Here is a 16,117-nt window from a genome sequence, read left to right as displayed (position 1 = left end):
TTGCCCTTGGATATCCCACCTTGCCATTGATATTTTTTATACTTCTCCTAGTAAAATATCAAATTAAAATTGGAGGGTCGCCTTCCTTACCCAGATTTCATTTAGATGCCCCTAGAGGCTTCAAGGGGGCGTAGCCACAAGTTTTTTTTAAATGTGCTTTTTAAAAACCTAAAATGATATAAATTTACCAAGGACGTCCTAGCTTTTTTGATGGGGGTAAAATGAAGGGTTTCAAAGGTTTTTAAAGATTTACCTGAATCTAGTAGATTTTCAAAATTAGAGATTTCATTGTCACGTGGCTTGGGTTTTATATGCATCCTTTGTGGGGCTTGAGATTCTAAATAAGGAAAACAATATAAGTATTTCATAGACAGACAGATAATATTAACTTGTCATGTTGCTTGGGTTTTAAAGGCATTCTTTGTAGGGGTTGAGATTCTAAAAAAGAAGAAATATAAACATTATAGGAAGACAGACGTACTGACGGACAGACAGATGGACAGACAGACAGACATAGATTGTCACTTGACTTGTGTTTTATATGCATTCTTTGGAGGGGTTGAGATTCTAAAAAACAATAATAGAAGTATTAGAGACAGATGGACAGATAGACAGACAGATAGACATATAGACAGACATATATTTCATTGTCACGTGATTTGGGTTTTATAGGCATTCTTTTTAGAGAATTGCATATAAACTTTCAAACTTTGCATGATTCCTGGAACATTTAGGTAGGTTGTAAAAAGCGTAGAAACTCTATAATCGTTACCAGAAAGTCAATTTCAAACAAGCTGATTTTTTACTTTGTCAATAATTTTTTTGACATAATTATCTTATTAATTTGATTTTTTTAGATTGATGAATTCTAGGACAACAAGTTACAATATTATAATGGAAGCATTTTTATAATTAAGTCTTAATAATGTATATATGTTCCAAAAAAGTCTCCTGTTTTAAGCATTTTTGCACACAAAATTCTAGATCATTTTGTTTTGACTTATAAATTATCATTCTCTCATGATTAAAGTTCTGAAACATTACTGCAAGTGTTAATGTTCGTTTGTCTAACCGTTTCAGAGCTTCACTTCTATGGATGTTGTCATCCTTGTTTCATAATGATGATCAGAAAAATTTTAGACAAATTGGCAGATGGAAGTACTTAATTATTTATTATTTTCTAAAAAGTGTAAAAATAACTGTAGTATATAAATTACCAGGGATTTTAAGAGGTAAGACAATGGAAAATAAATTGATGATAAACAATATAACCCCTTCTGCAGTTTAATAGTTTAAAATAACCATAATTTAATAAAAGTACCCAAAGTTTTAAAGCCATCTAAGGCGATATTGTTTTTTTTTATCAAACTTTGGATACCAGTATAATTTACAGTCCAATATACTATTTCAGGAATCTAAAGGGATGAGAAAATGGTTGATGAATTTATATATATATAATATATATATACACAAAATTTTCCCTTCTGTTGATAACAATTAGTGGTTGAAACGTGTGGACACTCAACTCAACGAACCAACCAATTAAAATTGAATAAAAGTCCCCAAAGTTGTTGAGCCAACGTTATTATAAAACTTTGGGGACTAGTGTAATAAACACCGCAATGTCTCCTCCTTATTTACAACTAAAGTTAATTAATAAGGATGACAACATCCATAGAAATGTAATCAACCATAGAGCAACAAGGATGACAACATCTATAAGTAGCGAAGCACCATAAAAATGATAGATGGACAAACGGACAAATTGATTTATACAGCAGATGGTCAGTGTTTATAAAAGAGAAAGACTGATATGAGAGTAAATCTCGAAACCTTCATAGAATAGTTATTTCTTGCTTTGTTAACTTTCCGCGGATGTAAAATGTACAATTATAAGATTAAACCAGTTTAGCCCCGAGATGCCAAAGGCATGGACTAAAAAACCTGGTTTTAATCTTATGATTGTACAATTTTATGTTAGTAGAAAACTGGATATCATACGACGCTAGACATAATTATTTCGTATGGATGAGAACAGGTTCTAATCCACCGGATATTAATCAGTTTCGAATGAACACGAGAAAAAAATATTATGCAGTATCTAAGACAAATCATAATTCTCCCATATCGTTACAGACTGACGGACGGACAGGCAGAGTGTATTATAGAGTAGCTTCGCTACTAAAAGTTATCAACCCATCCGTAATTAATAAATTACTAGGAAGCAAGGAGGGAGGGGACATTGGGATTTTTATTACACTAGTCCCTAAAGTTTTCTTATACGTTAGCTTAACAACTTTGGGAACTTTTATCGAATTTTGATTGGTTGGTTTATCAAGTTGATTGTTCAAAGGTTTCAACCACTTAATATAATCTACAGAAGAGGTACTTTTGTGTATCATCATAGGGGATGGTCTTCAATTTATAGGCCATTGTCTTATCCCTTGTGATCCCTAACTAGGAAGTCATTACAAGAAGCATTTACACAGATAAAAAAAAACAAGGATGGCAAAAATAAAAGCGAAGCTCTGTTATGAAACAGTAGAACAAACGAACATTAACACATGTAGATTGTAAGAACTGAAAAAACTGATAAATGATATGGACGTACGGACTTTCTGGTAACGATTATAGAGTTGCTACGCTTTCTAAGTCGTACCTAACTGTTACAGGAATCAGCATGCAAAGTTTGAAATCGATACGACAATTCTAACCTGTTTAAATTAACGGAAAGAGCTAACTGTAACGGACGGACGGACCGACCCTAATTACAGAAAAGCTTCGCTTTTAAAAATAAGGACGGCAAAAATAAAAGTGAAGCCCTGAAATGAAACGATAGGACAAACTAACATGAATATTTGTAGAATGTCAAAACTTAATAAGCATAAATAAGCAAAAATTTAAACATAATTGTATATAAACTTGTTGCAAAATTTTATAAATACGAAGGACATACTTACATTTTTTGACTTGATTATGAAGATACTTCGCTAAAAATATTGTACTTTGTTGTCCTAGGAGTTTATTATTATATTATAGGATTTATACATTATACAAAAATGATTGTCTAAGAGTAGCTTCGCTTTCAACAATAATTGCCATAAAGTCCTTAAAGTATCTAATTGGTATAAAATCTAAAAATGTTATAAGATAAGATAAGATAAGATTTATTTTCCTAAGGTGCATACAATTAGGGCGAGTTACTGATTAAGTTTACAATGGTTTACTAAGGTTTCATCCTGAAATAGATTGCAGTTTTATAATAATGTTTCTGGCTGAAATAGAATGCATATATATATATATATTATCTATTACAATGATAGGATTTCAGGGATGTAGTAAATGGTAAATGTATCAGTTTTTATTATATATGACAATAATAATAAGTTAAGTATGACCAGCTCAGGGCTGTATTGAATATTTCGTCCGCTCCTATATTCACATACATTTTAAATATATGATTACATGTTTATAATTATGAACACTGAGCAGCTGTGTCACGAGTGGATGGCTTAACCCTTCAGGGTTGTTGAACTGCGAGGTGTCTTTGCAGTGCTTACCAAGTCATGACATAGCTTATAATAGGATTTTTGCATGAATATTGATTACATACAGTAAGATAAAATACTATAATATTCGCTAATAATACCCTTAACGACCGTTCCACCCTGCTTATTTCGGGGCCTCCAAGAATGAGATCCATACAATTAAATTACGGATGTCGTGGGATTTCTCCACGCTTCTTTTCCCGTTCTAGACCTTTTCCTTGACCCACCCAACTTTTCCCTAGATTAGTTGATTTTACACGTTAATGTTATTTTATATCCATGGGATATAGCATCCCATTTCCGTAGGTACCCAATGACTTATTTCCTCCCCGACAAATCCTTACATCCCTGTGGCAATTGACGGATTAAGGCTTGGATAAACGTCAGCTTGAGATGTTAACAAGGACGTTAACATTATTATATGGAAAACGTGCTTTGAGAAAATAAATAAATAAGAAGTAAATAAGAAGTTGTGAAAAGAAAAAACGAAAAGAAAAGAAAAGGATGTCTATTGAAATTAAAGTTGCTTTGTCTTGAAATACTTAGAAAAGATTTTGTACCTATGTATTTAGTTACCTAAGAGCAATTAATGATATTGAAAATGTTTTACCAATGTATCCATATTCGAAAAACTTCGCTTCTTGGTTACATCGGCTTACAGAAATGAAAACACGAAAGTTTCTAGTTTGGTTAGGGTACAATTGGCTTAAAATATTTAAATATCTAAATATCGTACTTCTATAGCTTTAGTTATAGTTTAGCTTTGATTTTGTGTGTTATAAATTCTAAAATTCTACGGGATAGACAAGACTTAAGACTTTATTCGTTATATTAAGTTTGAGATTTGCTAAGAAAGTAAAACGAAGATAAACATAAAATTAAGATTTTGAATTAAGATTTGAAAGTTATTCGTGAGATTGACACCGGAAGTGCTGCGGGTGGCAGCCTCAGTATGTCCAGCCGGATTCGGAGAGCATGTACCGCTGCAGTGGCTGGCCCTTGGGTCGATTTAGCACTGCGCTTTCGAAGCGTCAGGGAAAAGCTTGTCACTCTGCTGTGGCAGCTTGATGAAAATTCAAATTTCTTTAAAGAAGTGATGGCCCTACATGACCATGTGTGTTTCTTTGATCAATATTTATTTTTGAACCGACCTCAAGGACTCGCCGGCCACTTTCGCAGTCTACTCCGTCTGCGGCATAATTGAAAGAAGAACGATTTATATAATACAAGTAATAGGATGTTTTTTGGCCTATATGTGTGTATGTGTACCTTAAAATCTCATTAGCCGCTAAACCGATATGGTTCTCCTTAACACTGAAGCACATTTTAGCTCAACCAAAGGTTTATAACTATAACATTTTGTTAAGTTTTTTTAAAAACTAAAATAGAAGGTTGACTTAATTCCCATTCCCCAAGTGCCCCTAGAGGCTTTAGGCTTGTAGCCGCGGGTATATACAAAATACAAATAGACAAAAGACAGACATACAGACGGACACAGTCACTTATATAGAAGCTTTTCTTCTAAAAAAAAATATGATAGTTTAAATTAATGATATATGATAAAATCAATCAAAAACTTCACAAATTAAGATAGATGAATACAATGGATATATTATTATTTGGATGTTGCACCAGATTTTCTTGTACTCTGATAAATAAATTGATGTTAGCAGCTGGTTAAAATAACGATACCCCCCTTAACCCCATCCCCTCACCCTCTAAAAGAAAAACGAAATGAATATTAAAGGGGTTTAATATTAGCAAGCTAATTGACAATATTTTTACACTGTCAATATATCCATTACTAATACAATAAGGAAATAAAGTTTAAATAAATTTAAAATATTAAGATTAATTTATTTATAACTTAATAAATATATAATAATATATATCCAAAACTTCAAGGATCTTAATGAATAAGTCAAAGGACCTCCATTGATGTTAGACAAAATTACCTCCTTCTGTAAATTAAAATTTATAATTGCAAACTTTAGTCACTGCTAGTTTGGAACCAGCTAAAACAAACTTAAATAAGTACCCAAAGTTTTTAAGGCTATGGATTTATAAAACATTGGGTACCAGTGTTATATAAAGTAAATTTATTACCTTCTTTAGCTCTGGATTTCATCAATTGTTGCATTAATGTTTGCTTGTCCGATGTGGTCTCTTTTTTGGGTTGGGTAGGAACCAGTAGGGGCATATCCTGCGGGGCCTTCTTACCAACTATTATCTCAGTATCCTCCTAGATAGATAGATATATAGATAGATAGATATATAGATAGATAGATAGATAGAAAGATAGATAGATAGATAGATAGATAGATAGATAGATAGATAGATAGATAGATAGATAGATAGATAGATAGATAGATAGATAGATAGATAGATAGATAGATAGATAGATAGATAGATAGATAGATAGATAGATAGATAGATAGATAGATAGATTGATAGATAGATTAAAGACTTAAAAACCTCAGATTAAATTTCATAAAGATTTACATTACAATTTTAAAACACTTATCAATTATGAAAAATATTATTTTGTATAACTGTTTGTATTTTATCAAACAAAACACTCTATATAAAAATTATAAAATGAAAGTAAAAAGGCACTACACATATATTATGTTCTCTAAATATAAGTTTGTTTATATTAAGCTTCCCGTATTATGATATTATTCGAACTTTTTCATAATGTTTGAATGCATTTGTTCATCTAAATTGTTGATGTTCATTTGTATGACATTCTGATTTACTAAGCTTCGCTCTAATGGATGTTTTTTTTATGTTATAATATATTATAGGATTTTTACTAAACGATAATTATTGACTGTAGGACAGACAAACGAACATACCCTTGATATAAAGTTGCTTTGGGTTTATGAATTAAGTTACATAAGCTTCTACCATTGCATTGGAAAGTAATCTCATTGGAAAACATTGCAATTACAAAATAGAACACAGAGTCTTAAAAGTATATTGTAGCGACTCCTAAACTAACATTCTAATTTAGACTCGTTAATTTGAGCATGTTAGAATCTCCTATCCACTTAAAACTCTATAAGATTGGTTTAAATATAGGTTCGTACATTTATTACAGAAATGTAGCTTTTCTAGCTAATATAATCAACTTATTTTTGGAATTAGGATTCCTAGGCCGTACAACCAGAAAAGCACCACATTTAGTCGCTTTGATAGATTTTTATTATTTTCAAACCCCTTATCAACAATTCAAGTAGGCCTCGTGTTTGTGGAAAAAATATTCCTAGATTTGCCGATGCTGCGACACTATACATTAAGATTAATTTAAAGATAAAGATGCAAAGGGGAGGAGGAGCCCGCCCCTCCCCCCTAAAATACTAGGGGGAGGGGGGGGGTTAACAAAATGTGACTTTCCAAGGTGGAATTACCTCCTCTTATCGAGATTCTCATTGTTTCACCAATAGGTAGATAACAACTTAGACGTCCTTGAGAATAACTCCGTTTTTTTTAATACGCCATTTATCCAACAATGTTATTATTGTATTTTAAACTTTTATTATTTTTATAGAATTAATAGTTATATAAATGTCTTGTATCTACGATTTTATGATAAACAAGGATGAAACAAAAGCAAAACTAAACAAACCACCATAGTAAACATTATAATTATTATTTAATGCTTTCAGAAAAAATGCTCATTTAGGCACACAAACAAAGATCCTACTACTTTGGCAGATAGACTTTATTTAATGACTGGAAATTATTTTTTAGTATGCCTTCAAAACCGATTAATATCCACTGGATTTGTTTTGAGAGATTTTAAGGCAATGAGAAAAAATTGAAATTGAAAATATTTTTATTTTTATTTTGTTTAATAATGGCAAAAAATCGTAGCTCAATTTTATTCTAATCAAAGAGCAAAAAATTTACATTCAAAAGTACCTAGTGTACATTCTATGTCACTTATTATTCCATGGCAAAAAAGAACTATTTTTGTACATTTTTATTAAAAACGATATTTTATGTTTAAAATACTAAGAAAAGCATATGGAAATTCGTGGTAAATTATAGAAAAATAATGCAATAAATATATAAAAATCGTTGCTGTACACTATTGTTTACAAACAAAGAACTGGTTTTGAGTATGTACAACGCCTATATAAGCCAAGGAATACAACAATAGAATTGTAGTCTGAACCAGTAGTCAAAGAGAGAGCTACTAAAGATTAAGTCCTTTCGAGTCCAAGAAGGCCAGCTACCAAGAACAAACCTATCCAGAGTGGTAAGTCCCATTCTAAATTGATTTATTATTTTTATTACTCAAATCCATAGAGTAATTAGATTGGATTAAACTAAAGTAAACTTATTGACCTATGCTTTAGTAATTGGATATTACATTAATTTTTATCAGAATTACTAATTGATAGAAGATTTTCCTAGAGATTGAAAGTGTAAAAGTTTTTTAATGTATTGATTTATCATAGCTTCAAGTAGTAGGATCAGTTGTCCCAATAGAAGTTATAATAAATTAATTTGTATATTTTTTAGTACACTAATCTTCATTACTTGATTTATTGATTGATTGTACATTGCTGTAAACCCCAGCAAATTGATTGATTGTACATTGCTGTAAACCCCAGCCAATTATTAGATTTTATTACTGCTGATAATCCCAGCAATTGATTGATTGATTTATTTAATTATTCTAATCTTAAATTCCCTAGCTACAAATTGGAATATTTAAATCTAGCCTATTCTACATATAATTTATTATTTATTGTATGTTTTTAGGTTGGATATGTCAAATAAACTCTTTGACATATTCAATCTATGCTATTAATTCTAGCTGTTTAGGTTCATTTAGCTAATAAATTTACAGCCTAGCCTAACCTGGAATGAAAAACCTGCCTGCTTGAGCTTGGAAGACTCAATGTCCGGTAATGATTTATATATTTAACTCTTCCTAACTACTTGATTAATTCAAATCTTTTTGATACTTTTGGAAAGAAATAACTGTTTATTAGTATTCAGTTCTTAATTGTTACTTTTATGCCATGTAAGACCTTTTATCTGAATGGGTTATTGTAATAATTTAGAATATTTGTTATTTATTGTTTTTAAACTGTAAGCCATTTGCTGAAAGGATGATTTCAATGAATACAATAGAATCTAGTAAATTTGTTAATTTAATCCTTTTGAATCAATTATCTGAGTTTCTAATTAATTTAACAATATATTGAATTTTTCTAATTTTTCAGTAAAACTTCTGTTATGCAACATGAGACTCAAGCTCCTAAATCCTGGTTATTCTTAAATATTTGTTAATGTGTAATTATTTTTATATTTGTAAATATGCACTTGTTGAAATACAAGCTTTAATGTAACCCAATTGTTCTTTAATGCAAGGAAAATTTATAGAAATCTAAAAGAATAATTTTTAACAAAAATCAATGAACAACCAAGCAAAACTCTCAAAACAGGATTAGAACCAGTTCTCAGCCATACTGAAAAAAACATGTATAGCATCGTATTACAGACATTTTTTCACGAATATTCAAATAAAAATTGAGATATGTCTATAATACGATACGATAAATAACTAATAAAATGGTTTTAACCAAAAAGGAGATGTATATCAATGTATCGTCCATTGTCTTATCCCTTTAGATCCCTGCTGTCATGCATTTTACCTTGTCTATATGTAAAGACTAGCGTACAAATGTAAATTATAGAAAATCTTCGGTTGAAATCGCAGAGCTCAGTTGATAAATGCGAAATTCTTTTCAATTGATTATGATCTTTATAATCTTTCTCTTTCAACCTTTTAAATAACAATAACAAAGTTAGAATTACAAAAAATACAAAAATTTTAAAGGATCTGCTCTCATAAAAGTAACAGTATCTGTGTCTGTGCTGAAGGATCTCGCTAACCGCTAAACCGATACGGTTCTCCTTTACACTGAAGCTTCTTATATGTACCAGGAAGGTTATAACTATTTTAAGAGATGATACGTCCAAAGAATAAACTTTCCCTGGAACCCCCCCTCCCAACCTCAAAGAAAAATCACCTTTTTTTCTAAAAACTAAATAAAACGCAAAAAGATAGTTTAATTCTCCAAATTTGTCTTTTTTGATCTCCAGACGACACATACAATAACACTTAAATAAATATCAAGATATTCTCATACATTTGAATTTGAGGGAAAGTGTTTTAACAATCCGACAAAATAATGAGAAAAGTTAACAGAGAGGTTTTTCTATGTTGGGGTTTGTTCATTCATTTTCTTGTGTGTGTTACTATTATCTCTGGTTATAAATTAAATTTCATACCATTTAAATCGTTTTTTTTTTGCACAGACGATACGCAGACGGACAGATAGAAAGATAAAGCGACAGAATTATAGACGGAAATGAAGACAGATAAACTGCCAAAAAGACAGACAGAAATTCTAGGACAGATAGAAAGACATACAGACAGAAAGATAGAAAGACAGAGATTATAAATAAAGACAAAGACAGACAAACAGAAAGACAGGCGAAAGACGTCGAAGGACAGATAGAAAGACAATAATATAGAAAGAAAGATAGAAAGACAAAAGACAGATAGTCAGATACAAAGAAAATTCGACAAACATACAGACAGACAGACAGGAAGACAGACATAAAGACAGACAGACAGAAAGACAGACAGAAAGACAGACAGAAAGACAGACAGAAAGACAGATAGAAAGACAGACAGACAGACAGTCAGACAGACAGAAAGACAGACAGAAAGACAGACAGAAAATCAGACAGAAAGACAGACAGACAGAAAAACAGCCAGAAAGACAGACAGAAAAACAGACAGAAAGAAGGACAGAAAGAAGACAGAAAGACAGACAGAAAGACATACAGAAAGACATACAGAAAGACATACAGAAAGACAGACAGAAAGACAGACAGAAAGATAGACAGAAAGACAAACAGAAAGATAGATAGAAAGACAGACAGAAAGACAGACAGAAAGACAAATAGAAAGATAGACAGAAAGACAGACAGAAAGACAGACAGAAAGAAAGTCAGAAAGACAGACAGAAAGACAGACAGAAAGACAGACAGAAAGACAGACAGAAAGACAGATAGAAAGCCATACAGAAAGACAGACAGTAAGACAGAATATTATACAAACAGAAAGATTCAGACAGACGTTCAAAAATATAGACGGACATTGAAAACTGGGAGGTAATAACACTTTTTATGATAATTATTTCCAGTGCGCTATGGGAAAATTCAATGTTATTTATATCATAAATTTTACTTTTAATGTTGTCTATACAAATATAGAAAATATATTGATTTTAATAAAAGAGACAATGTGATACTTTGTGATTTATTGACAACATAAATTGCATTCAAATATTATCTATTTACTGTATATTACTTTATTGTTAATTTTAATCTTTTAAAATTGTTTAATGTTCTATATTCTACTAGCGGCTTCGCCCCTAGCCTCTAGGGGCTTTTTCCCTAAAGGTTCAGGGAAGAATAAATTTTTTTTTTTTACATTTTTTTAGATATTTTCTGTGCTTTATAACTTTTTATAACTCTTTATAACTTGTTATAACTGTTTATATTTATTTATATTAATTCATATTTTCTAAACCCTTCGAATTTTTTATTTTTTTTCATGTTTTTAAAAATTTCTTTGCCATTAGCCTTTTTGGGGCTTCACCCCTACAGGAGAAGGAAGGTTTCACAATCTTTTTGAATTTGAAAAAACAAAATTTAAAAGAAGAAAAGAAATTTAAAAAGAAGAAATAAATTTAAAATATAAAAAAGTATAAAAAGATATAAAAAGATATAAAAATATAAAACATATATAAAATTATATAAAAACTTAAAAAACATTAAAATTAGAAAAAAATACGAAAATTTTTTTAGGGGGAAATTTTCATTTTTTGGGGGGTTTGGGGTGTCCCACCCCCCCAATAAAATAGCTTAAAACTACCACAGGACCAATAGGTATATACCCTGAAGAGTAGAATCCAATCGGTTCAGTGGTTACCGAGATCTTAAGCTTCAGACGGACGGACAGACATCAAGCTACTTTGTATTATAGATGGGCTGTAAATTATGTTGTAAAAAATATACTCTTTATTTTTTTTTAGCTTAAAACTGTAGGTAGTGTCCAATTTTTCAACCAATAATCTTAATCTACACAAGGATTTTGTTTATAATCATTGTGGATGTATATCAATCCATCATTCATTGTCTTATCCCTTAGGATTCATGATATTCTATAATTTCTTTAACCGCTTAGGAACCAATATAGCAATATTCATTCAATATTAATTCTTTCTTACAATAATGAGAACTAGAATATAAAATAAAGGTTTTCTGAAGAGAAATGGGATCAAGTCAAGAATACGAAAGACGTATTTTGGTGTTAACTTTGAAATTTAGTGTGCACAGCGAGAGAAAATGCGCTTTCCCCCAAAGTACGTAAAGCGCACAGAAACCACCCCCCCCCCCCCATAATGGAAAAAAATGTTTCTTTAAGCCTAACCACTGCTGGGCTACCCTGTACCCAATATAACCTAACCTAACCTGTAATACAAAAAAACTCAAAAAATCTACCAGCTATTTTTTTCCTATTCCTCACTAGATCCAAAAAAAAATGCTGACTCTTTTTAACAATTCTAATGATCATTATGAAAATTTTAAATCAGTTTTATTAGGAAAAAAAATGCAATCGTTACTTTTTTTGTAAGTAAAAAAGTTATTTAATTGCCAGTTATGTTTTTTAAATTTAGCTTGATGTCTGTCCTTCCGCCCCACGGTTGGTTTTTTATTAAATGAATAAGTTAGGGTACAATGTTTGGCACTTTCGATATAAGTAAATGATAATAACAAAGCCACAGAATACGATAATACCTTCAGAAAAATCGATAAAAATAGTTTTCATACTAAATTTAGGTTTTTTATATTTTTTTCTAAAATGTCATGACAGAAGATGCAAAATGTCGTCTTAGTTTTTTGAAAGGATTAATCTTCTCTGAAATCTAAATTATCAAAATATTTTTTTTGGTAAATGATTATACGATATATGTCAAACATTTTATCAGAAAGAAATATTTAAAATTGTGAAGTAGAAACCTGAATAATTTTTCTTGTGGAAATAGTTTTCTGCAAATGTTGATAAACATATGTCTGCTAGCATTAAGATGTTTGTACTGCCAATACACGTTGGGTTTTATTTAAAGAATTTCTTTAAAATGTTTTTTTTTTACATTGTATACCAATAACGCAATATTTGCTATCAGAAAACCCCCGACTAAGACTCGCCTACGACCCGATCTTTTAGGATTGCTTTGTAATTTACATTTTTGAAAGTCTTTCAACAGTATACACAGCAAATTCTCTCTTTTTTAACTAACTTTCCGAATAATATACCTAAAGCATTTAAATTGACAAAGACTATGCTTATATTTTTACCATTCAAGTTTATTTAATATTCTAATAAATAGCGCAACCCTCCAAGTTTATGACTACTTTTCATGAACATATGATCTAAAGAATAAGCTCTGACGCAATGTCATATAAGGATATTATAATATTCATTAAAAAAATTGTTATTTTTGCATATATGTTACATTTTACAGTGTTTTGTGGCTCAAAAGAAAGACAATTAAAAATTATTTCATATTATATAGTTTAAATTACATAAGATAACCTAGAAATAGTAAAAAATTCCCTTTCTTATTTTGTCGCAAAAGAGAATTCAACAAAGATTTTCATTAAAAAACACCTTAGTGTAAAAATTAAAAAGTTTAAACATGGTCACAAAAAGATTCAATTAGTTTATTAAATGTTTCATTTTCAGCAAATGACGATTAATCTCTATTACAAAGAATAAAGTGTAAAAAGATATTCTCGTTTTAATTTTAAGCAACTTAAAATGCATTTTAATACCTTTTAATGATTTATTTTTTAAAACATCATTTTATAAAATGTTATTGATTTTTAAAGTTATATATTAGAATGTTTTTAAATTTTGTTAACATTTTGTTTTAAATGTAGAAAATTGGTAATTCTAAACATTCAAAAAATGATTTTATTAAATTTTCATCACTTAAATTGCATGTTTGATGAAATTTTCAACTGATAATTCAAGAAAAATCGTTTAAGTTTTATTATATTTTACTTTGAAATGTTAAAAAAATATATTATTGTCAAAAATGTGGAAGTTATACTTTCCTCAAAAAAAGACCTAAAACATGCAAATTAACACGTGTAATGAGATTTTTTTTCTTTCAGGTTTAATTTTAAGTAATTATTGATATTTTTTGTAAAAAGGATTTTATATAAAAAGTTTTAAAACTCGAGTTATGTAGTGGTTCTAAAAAAGGTTGCGAATTTATGCAATTTTCTTGCAAAAAAAATTTTCTAGGATTTTAAAAATAGCAAAGGGTGTTATTAGACGTACTTACAGATACAATTGCTAAGTCATTTTGGCCAAACACTAAAATAAAGTTTTGACATCTGAGCGTCCAAGCGTGGCCCGTCTGTCTGTCCGTCAGTCCTTCTGTACCTTAAGATCTTGGTAACCACTGAACCGATCGGATTCTACTCCTCAGGGAATAAACCTACTAGTACTGTGGTGGTTTTAAGCTATTTTCTTGGGGAGTGGGACAACCCCAACCCCCTCAAAAATAGAAAAATTACCCCTCAATTTTTTTGCTGCAGATAACAATGACGAAGATGAAGATGCACCACATGTACTACATTTTGTTTTAATTACCTTTTGGTGCTAAGCCCCTAGAGGCTAGGGGCGAAGCTGCTAGTATTATATAGAGGAGAGAGGGGACAATGGGCTGTTTATTACACATGTCCCTAAAGTTCTATAATAACGTTTTCTTATTCGTTTGCTCAAGGATGGGAGACCAGTTACATGCACGCCGTCCATCCTGCACCATGCATCAATGACCCTAGGAGCTACACCAGAAGAGTCCTACTGTGCTGGAAAGGTCTTAGGGTAGATGCCAGACTGAATTCTGGTCACTTCCCCCAGTTCAGGGGGTTTGGGTGGGGCTAACAATCCTTCCCTAGAAAAAACCTGCTCACGTTCAATCTGCACAAAGTAAAGACCAATTTAACTTTGGGCTCGGGAACGAAGTAGAGGTTGGAAACAACAATATGATGTTTGGCTGGGACACCACTAAAGGACCAGTCAGGCGGATGATTCTGAATTCCTGCAGACCAGCAAAAATTTGCACCTGGAATGTTCGGACAATGTTTCAGTCAGGCCAGACAGAAAACATTTGCCAAGAAATGCTTAAAGCCAGGGTAGATATCCTGGCTATCACCAAATCAAGGTGGACAAATAATGGAGAGTTTAAACATCATTCTGGCTTGAAAATACTTTACTCAGGCCATATGAATGAGGATCTAGGACATAACCAAGGGGTGGCTCTTATGCTGACCAAGCAAGCAGAGCAGGCCATGATCAGTTGGCAACCCCATGGTCCAAGAATCATGGAGGCTTACTTCAAATCCTCAGATAAAAACATCAATCTGAGAATAATAGTAGCATATGCTCCTACAGAACAAGCAGATACAGAGGTCAAAAATGAATTTTATGACCAGCTTGACTCTGTATTTAAGAATGGTCATAAAGAGAAGGACCTGACCATGCTCCTAGGAGATTTCAATGCTCAAGTGGGGAGTAATAATGAGAATTTAGAAGAAGTCATGGGCAGATATGGCCTAGGCTTAAGTAATGGCAAGGAAAATGACAATGGTGATAGACTTGTAAGTTTTTGTACTGAAAACAAACTTGTCATTGGTGGAACCATCTTTAAACACAAAAATATTCATACTGCCACCTGGAGATCACCAGATCAAAGAACCTTTAATCAGATAGACCACATCTGTATATCTAGACATTTTAAAGGGTCTCTCCTTGATGTCAGGGTTGAAAGAGGACCTGATGTTAATTCAGACCATTATCTTCTATCTTCTAAAGTTCGGCTTAGATTTAAAAAGCAGGACACAAAGCCTAACCCCAGGAAAAAGTATAATTTAACAACCCTTCAAAACTCTGAAAAGCTACAAGAGTTTAAGCTCACTCTAAAGAACAGATTTGAGTTGTTGACTCTTCAAGAGGATGATGGAGTTGAAGATATTTGGCATGGTATCAAAAAAGTTTATAATGATACTAGCCAAGAAAAATTAGGTTTCAAAAAGGCTAACCAAAAGCCGTGGATCACTCAAAGATCCATTGATCTCATGGATCAAAGAAGAGAGGTAAGACAAAAGACACTCTCTAGAAACTCTCCAGAAGATAAAGACCTGTATAAGATGCTTAGCAGGGAAATCCAAAGAAGTGTCAGAATTGACAAAAAAGAACACTTGGAAAACCTTGCTTTGCAAGCAGAAAATGCTGCTAATCAAAATAGAATGAAAGATGTCTATGAGATTACTAAGAGCATTGCAGGTAAAGTACACAAATCAGGATCACACATCAGGGGCAAGGATGGTTCACTCCTTAAAACTGATGAAGATATTCTAAATAGATGGGCAGAGCACTTCACTGAACTGCTGAA

The 16,117-nt window shown here is 31.4% G+C and overlaps 1 protein-coding gene and 1 long non-coding RNA gene across 2 annotated transcripts in view; one reads left to right on the top strand and one right to left on the bottom strand.

Annotated features, from left to right (window-relative positions):
* LOC145335338 (uncharacterized) overlaps window positions 1-16,117 on the bottom strand; it is a 44,524-nt gene that overhangs the window by 13,072 nt on the left and 15,335 nt on the right. The window contains exons 4-5 of the mRNA XM_080181073.1: window positions 5,655-5,790; window positions 254-337 (exon numbers count right to left, since the gene is read on the bottom strand). Coding sequence (XP_080037199.1) covers window positions 254-337; window positions 5,655-5,790 — 220 coding nt within the window. The remainder of the gene's footprint in view (window positions 1-253; window positions 338-5,654; window positions 5,791-16,117) is intronic.
* On the top strand, window positions 7,720-8,911 carry LOC145304407 (uncharacterized). Its single transcript, XR_013874079.1, has 3 exons — window positions 7,720-7,815; window positions 8,388-8,470; window positions 8,792-8,911. It is a non-coding gene; the product is annotated as an uncharacterized LOC145304407 (long non-coding RNA).

The sequence above is a fragment of the Acartia tonsa genome, chromosome 13 (genome assembly GCF_053477335.1).
Source record: "Acartia tonsa isolate MP-2025a chromosome 13, ASM5347733v1, whole genome shotgun sequence".
Taxonomy (NCBI): domain Eukaryota; kingdom Metazoa; phylum Arthropoda; class Copepoda; order Calanoida; family Acartiidae; genus Acartia; species Acartia tonsa.
The sequence above is the reverse complement of the archived record's forward strand: the minus strand, read 5'-3'. Positions and strand labels throughout refer to the sequence as shown.